This window comes from Gossypium hirsutum, chromosome A09 (genome assembly GCF_007990345.1).
Source record: "Gossypium hirsutum isolate 1008001.06 chromosome A09, Gossypium_hirsutum_v2.1, whole genome shotgun sequence".
Taxonomy (NCBI): Eukaryota; Viridiplantae; Streptophyta; class Magnoliopsida; order Malvales; family Malvaceae; genus Gossypium; species Gossypium hirsutum.
This window is the reverse complement of record NC_053432.1, coordinates 77,874,054-77,880,507: the sequence shown is the minus strand read 5'-3', so window position 1 is coordinate 77,880,507 and position 6,454 is coordinate 77,874,054. Positions and strand designations below refer to the sequence as shown.

Sequence of the window (6,454 nt, the reverse complement as noted above, 5' to 3'; positions counted from 1 at the left end):
TGAATTGAGGATAGCAAATTACTAAAAATAAAAAAAATGTTTGAATGAATTTTATTAATATTTTCTTATTGATATTAATTATTTTTTGGTAATATCGTTGTTATTTATAAAATTTTAGGGAAAAAATATAGCAGGATTTCCCAGAAGAAGCTGGGGAAAATATACTAGTATAATATTTTGGCAGGGTAGGCCAGCAAGATAGAAACTAAAGGGAGCTTTTAGTGTGGATATCAGACAAATTAATATGTAGACCCCAAATGGCCTTCAAAACGACAAATGTAAATAAATCAGCTATTACCGGAAAGAGTCGTCTTCAATCTGCAATACCTATTAACAATGGGACCTATGGATTTTATGCATTTTGTTCTCCTAACTTTCAACTTTTCAACATGTAACGTTTTTGAATGAGCCAACTTAAAGTCATACTTCTAACTCTATTTATTGTTTTGTGACAACTGTTTTTGTTCGTTTAGGTTATGTTATTTGAATTGGATTAAAAATTAATTTAAATATTAATTTAGAGAATAATTTTAAATAAATTAAATTAAAATTTGATTAAATTGAATTTTTTTTAATTGGACCGATGTACTAATAATTTGATTAGTTTAACTATGCATTAAGAATGTAAAATTTTAAATATGTACTTCTCTTCACTAACTATTTTTTTACATAACGACACTTAAAATGCTCAATATTTTGTCATTATCAATATGGTAGGCTCTTAACACTATAACTTGTAAAAAAGAAGAAGAAGATAAAGATCAAAATTAAAATTCATTAAATAAAATCAATTAAATTTGATTTGTCTCCTCCTTTCTGATTACGGAGGTTTATCCATTGGCTAGTTGCTACAACTGCAAACCATCCATATTTATTATTGCACTTTTCTATGTCTTTCATCATCATTATCTATAAAAAGGTATCGCCTTTCATTTGAAAATACACCAAAAAGAAGTAAAAATTCATGGGGATCACTTCATCCTATGTTCATCCTCAGCTTCAACATCTTGTTGCCAAGATGACTCTCTTTGATACTTTTTTGTTCTATGTTAGTGAAGCAAATTAACCCCCCCTTTCTTTGTCTAATAATTTACAATAATCAATTTTTTTTCTAATAAATTACTAATTTGGTGAAGACTTGTGAAAACTTAGGTGATACACTTTGTGGACAAGTTTGGTGCGTGGCATAGGCTACCAGTGTTAATAGGGCTGTGTTACATGGGAATTAGAAGGCACTTGCACCAACGTTACAACCTAATGGAGGTGGGATCAGGAAGCAAGAGCGGCAGTGCCACTGGTCGGACATATGATACGAAAGAATTCTGTTATAGGACAGCCGATGGAAAGTGCAACCATCCTAGTAACCATGTAATTGGCAGCCGGGGAACCTTTTTCGGCCGCAACATGCCTCCCTCTGCTTCAAACTATGGGGTACGTACCTTTATGTTATCTAATGTACAAATAATTATTTATTACTCTCATTCTAAAAACTTCATTAACTCACGCATGTCTTATTTATTGAATTTAATATATACTTTAAGGATAAATGTTGTCACGAAAACTTTGATTGTATTTGTTATAATGAAAATAGCTTTAAAAAAAATACCAACAAATAGAAATAGTGGAAGTAGATTTTATTTTCAGGCATTTGAAGTTTTGAACTAAGTTTGAATCTTGGAGTTAACGTTATTGAGTTGGCTTTATCTGAATATTGCCTTCAGCTCGAATATGATTAATTTAAGTTTGTAAAATGGACGAGAATGCATGTGATTAAGATAAAAGAAATTATAAACAATTGAAATATTTTCTCATGTTTAATATTTTTCATAATTACTTACGTGAAATCTGCATATATATATTATATTAACAAATTAAGTTAATAGACGTTAACTGTTCTATCTATTTTTTGAGTATTTTTATAAACAACACAAATTTAAGAATTAAAAGAAAAGTTAAAAAAAAAAATTAATTGAAATGTTAAAATAACTTTTTTTTTATATATATAAACTTGAAAAGGTAAATAAATTATTACGCCAGAGAGAACAAGGTATAATGTATTCAACTTCTATTTATTTTTCTTGAAAATAACTTTTAAAATTTTTATATGTTTCAAAGCCTTAGTACCGGTTATGTTGATATTATTTCATCAACACTAATTTTTTAATTGCTTATGATTTTTATATGCGAATTGAGACTCTTGCTTACTTATTGCACTTAATAATATCATATCTTTATAATTAAGTTAGTGTCACTGATTCGTATATTAATTTCACATTAATTTAATATAAAAAATATTTTAAAATAATCTTTTTAAACAATAAGAAATGAAAAATATTTGGTTTATTGGTAGTGCATAAATCTCATGTATCATCATAAATAATAACGACACATCATTACTAAATAAAACAAAAAATAATAAAGGGTTCATAAATAAATATAAATAACTTTATTTAAACATAATTAATTATAGATAAATGTTAAAACCTTGAAATCTAAACTTGAAACCCTAGGCCTTAAAGTCAAGAGCCTAGACTCGAGATCCTAAACTCTAAACTCAAGATCTTAAATTCGAGAGTTATTAATATTTATAATAGTTATGATTATTTTTAATTATGTTTAAATAAAATTATTAGTATTTATTTATAAGTCTTCCATATTTTTTTTGTTTAATTTAATGATGACGTGTCATATTATTATGCATTTACGATGCATGAGATTTATGCACATGTACTGACAACGCATTAAATATTATTCTATAATAAATATGATTATAATGATTTTTTTTAATTTTTTAGTGTTTTCATATAAAATACTTAAATAAAACAACGAAAATTTAATATTTGAAAATTAAAAAAATTAAAAACAACTACTTAAAGTAAATTAAGTGACCAAAGATTGTACCTAAACCTATCGAAGATTTGTATACGAAGCTTTTCCCCGTTCACCTATGGTTGATCCAATAAATAATTTTTACACAAGTTTCTTCTTTCACCGATTGAGGTAATAATTAAAATAATTAAATAAACAAATACTGTGATCATAACATAAAATTCCACCGTGTTTTCGGTTTTAATGAAGCATCTCTTTGGAAATTAAACTAATAAGGTTGACATATGCAGTTGATGGATCCTCACCCATCAGTTGTAGCCACAAAGCTATTGGCAAGGAAAAAATTCATAGATACAGGGGAACAATTCAACATGATAGCCACCTCTTGGATTCAATTCATGATCCATGATTGGATCGATCATTTGGAGGATACTCAACAGGTTAATCAATTCATCCTGCCTTTAAACCTTACTCTCTACTCAACTAGCCAAGCTCCTATATATGATAAAACCAACCAAGGATCTGAAATATGTGCCGGTAATGGCAGGTAGAACTCAGGGCTCCACACGAAATTGCAAGCGCTTGTCCTTTGAAGTCATTCAAGTTCTTTAAGACCAAGAGGATCTCCACAGGGGAACCTGATATGAAGTTTGGCTTTCTCAATACAAGGACTCCTTGGTGGTAAGTGATCGATTGCAGTAGCTTCTTTTGACAGCAATAGCTATTGTTTTACCTTCTTTAAAACATGAATAGGGATGGAAGTGTAATATATGGGAACAATGAGGAAGGGATGAGAAGAGTAAGAGCATTCAAAGAAGGAAAGCTAAGAATAGGAGGAGATGGGCTGCTTGAGCATGATGAGAAATGGATTCCTATTTCAGGTGATGTAAGGAACTGCTGGGCTGGCTTTTCCCTCCTACAATCCTTATTCGTCCGAGAGCACAATGCTGTCTGTGATATGCTCAAAGTAAGCCTTATTACTTGTACCTTAATTTTAATTATCTTCTTAATATAATTTCTTCACCACATTAGTATACGTTATTTTCTTTCACTTTTTTACATAACAGATTTTATCTACCTACGCTAATTTTCTTTTGGTTACAAAAATGATGGCAATTTGGAGATAATAAAGGGAATCCAAATGCTGAGAATTAAGCATCGAACTTACTAGATATCACCTCTTAAAAGATAGATGCTGAGAATTAATGATCTGTTTGGTTTGTCTTGTTAAGGAACATTACCCTGATCTTGATGATGAGAAGCTCTATCGATATGCCAGGCTGGTGACCTCAGCTGTTATTGCTAAAATCCACACAATCGATTGGACGGTAGAGCTCCTCAAGACCGACACTCTTCTTGCTGGGATGAGGGTCAACTGGTAATATTTACTTTTTAAGTCCTTAAGTTGCTAAGAAATGCTAAAATTTAAAAATCAGTTTGTTTCAAGACAAAGACTATGATACTGTTGAATTTCTAATTTGCTATTATTTGACAATATGTATATGTTTTATGCAGGTATGGTTTACTTGGGAAGAGATTTAAGGATTTGTTTGGGCATATTTGTGGACCGGTACTAAGTGGATTGGTTGGTCTTAGGAGGCCTAATGATCATGGAGTTCCATACTCACTCACAGAAGAGTTTTCTAGTGTTTACAAAATGCATTCACTTCTACCTGACAAAGTAATCCTTAGGGACATCACCAACTCTACTAATCCAAACTATGAATTCCCTCTTGTATCACAAGAGTAATGTTTCCCTTTTCCCTTCTTCGCTCCATATGTATCTACAACTCTACAGACTTAATTAATTCATATGATTGCATGAATATTAGGGTGCCTATGACAGAAATGACTGGAAAAGAAGGCGAAAGAAGAATGTCAAAAATTGGCATGGAACAGATGTTGGTATCAATGGGTCACCAGGCAAGTGGAGCAGTCACTTTATGGAACTATCCATCATGGATGAGGAACCTTATTCCCCATGACATCAATGGGGAGGAAGTTCCAGATCCAGTTGATATGGCTGCTCTTGAAAGTAATTCCTTTTATTAATTCTTAGTGACATGACATGTTTACAAAGTTGTAATGATTTTTATGATTCCGCGTTGTTTTTGGTTGTCTAGTTTACAGAGACAGGGAAAGGGGAGTTGCTCGATACAATGAGTTCCGAAGGAACTTGCTGATGGTTCCGATTACCAAATGGGAAGATTTAACAGATGATTATGAAGTCATCGAAGCTCTCAGTGAGGTTTACGGCGAAGATGTGGAGAAGCTGGACCTGCTTGTTGGACTGCAAGCGGAGAAAAAGATCAAGGGGTTCGCCATCAGTGAGTCTGCCTTCTTCATCTTCCTACTCATTGCATCAAGGTTAAATCAACTCAAATCACTCTTTTATTTTTTCCATTTTTGGGATGTTTGGTTTTGATTGCTAACTAGACCGATGTTCAGGAGGCTGGAAGCTGATCGATTTTTCACTACGAATTTCAACCCCAAAACCTACACAGAGAAAGGGCTTGAATGGGTTAACAAGACAGAGACCTTGAAGGATGTGATAGATCGACATTTCCCTGATATGACAGCAAAATGGATGAGGTGTTCAAGTGCATTCTCGGTCTGGAGTGCCCCACCTGACAAAACAAACTACATCCCTCTATATCTCAGACCAGCCACTTGATTACATATCTATCCATATGTGTGATACAGCGACCATATTTAACTTACCAAACTAGACATAATTTGTAGGAATGTCCCATATATAATAATGTCAGCAAATAATACATATCCTTGTTGTAAACTTCCTTACATCAACTAGTAACATCACCACTGATACAACTATTATAGTTGATCCAGCTGTTAAATTTACTTGTCCAATTTTTTTTAAACACACTTTAAAACCTCTAATTTCATGGGAAAAGTTTGAGTAAAGAAAGGATTTCAAAGACGAAAATGGGTGATTGGATGATTTGGAATGAGGTTGGGTTGGGAGAGAAAAGGTGTAATGGCCTAAATTCAAAGTTATCGGAACAGTGGTTTCGTAACCACAAATCTGATTTAAAGAGAAATTTATTTCAATATTTTTGCATGAAAATTGATATGATAGGAAAATCGTATGAAAATATTGATAGAAAAATTTTACCGATTTAGTGGTTAGTTAGAAAAAAAAATTATTGAAGAAATTAGGTAAAAATAAGGTCTCGGGACCTCTATCTCGTAAAACCAAGTCAAAAATAATTTTATAAATATTTATGAAATGTTAGTAATGTGGTATTAAAATTTCGTTAGGAAATTTTAATTTTTGGGTAGTCAATTAAATGAAAAGGACTAAATTGTAATAGGTGTAAAAGTTGCTAGAATAATTAAATAGCTTAAGAGTCTAATGAGAAAGGATTTAAAAGGAAATTAGACCCAAAAGTTATTTGGGCTGGACGGCAAGGGTCTGAAATCAGCAGAAAAATTGATAAATTAAGGGTAAAATTGGAATATTGCAAAATTAACTAAATAAAGCTAGGACTAAATAGGAAATATCTAGATTTCTCTTCATTTCTCTTCAATTCCAGCAGCTAAAAACGCCATAGGAGGGTTATCTAAGCTGGTATTCCATACTTTTTGCACCAAGTGAGTTAAT

General features: G+C 31.8%; 1 protein-coding gene across 1 annotated transcript; it reads left to right on the top strand.

The window, feature by feature from the left end:
* The first annotated feature begins 894 nt into the window (after positions 1-894).
* On the top strand, positions 895-5,687 carry LOC107899049 (alpha-dioxygenase 2). The gene is made up of 10 exons (XM_016824645.2): positions 895-1,048; positions 1,153-1,431; positions 3,120-3,269; positions 3,377-3,510; positions 3,583-3,796; positions 4,062-4,207; positions 4,345-4,575; positions 4,662-4,864; positions 4,953-5,196; positions 5,278-5,687. The coding sequence occupies exons 1-10, from the start codon at positions 965-967 to the stop codon at positions 5,501-5,503; spliced, it is 1,911 nt and encodes a 636-aa protein (XP_016680134.1). The 5' UTR covers positions 895-964; the 3' UTR covers positions 5,504-5,687.
* The last annotated feature ends 767 nt before the right edge of the window (positions 5,688-6,454 follow it).

Coding starts and splice junctions, on each gene's coding strand:
- LOC107899049 (XM_016824645.2), top strand. CDS start 965: ATGGGGATCACTTCATCCTATGTTCATCCTCAGCTTCAACATCTTGTT. Junction 1,049..1,152: donor TTGATACTTTTTTGTTCTAT/GTTAGTGAAGCA, acceptor GTGAAAACTTAG/GTGATACACTTTGTGGACAA. Junction 4,865..4,952: donor TGATATGGCTGCTCTTGAAA/GTAATTCCTTTT, acceptor TTGGTTGTCTAG/TTTACAGAGACAGGGAAAGG.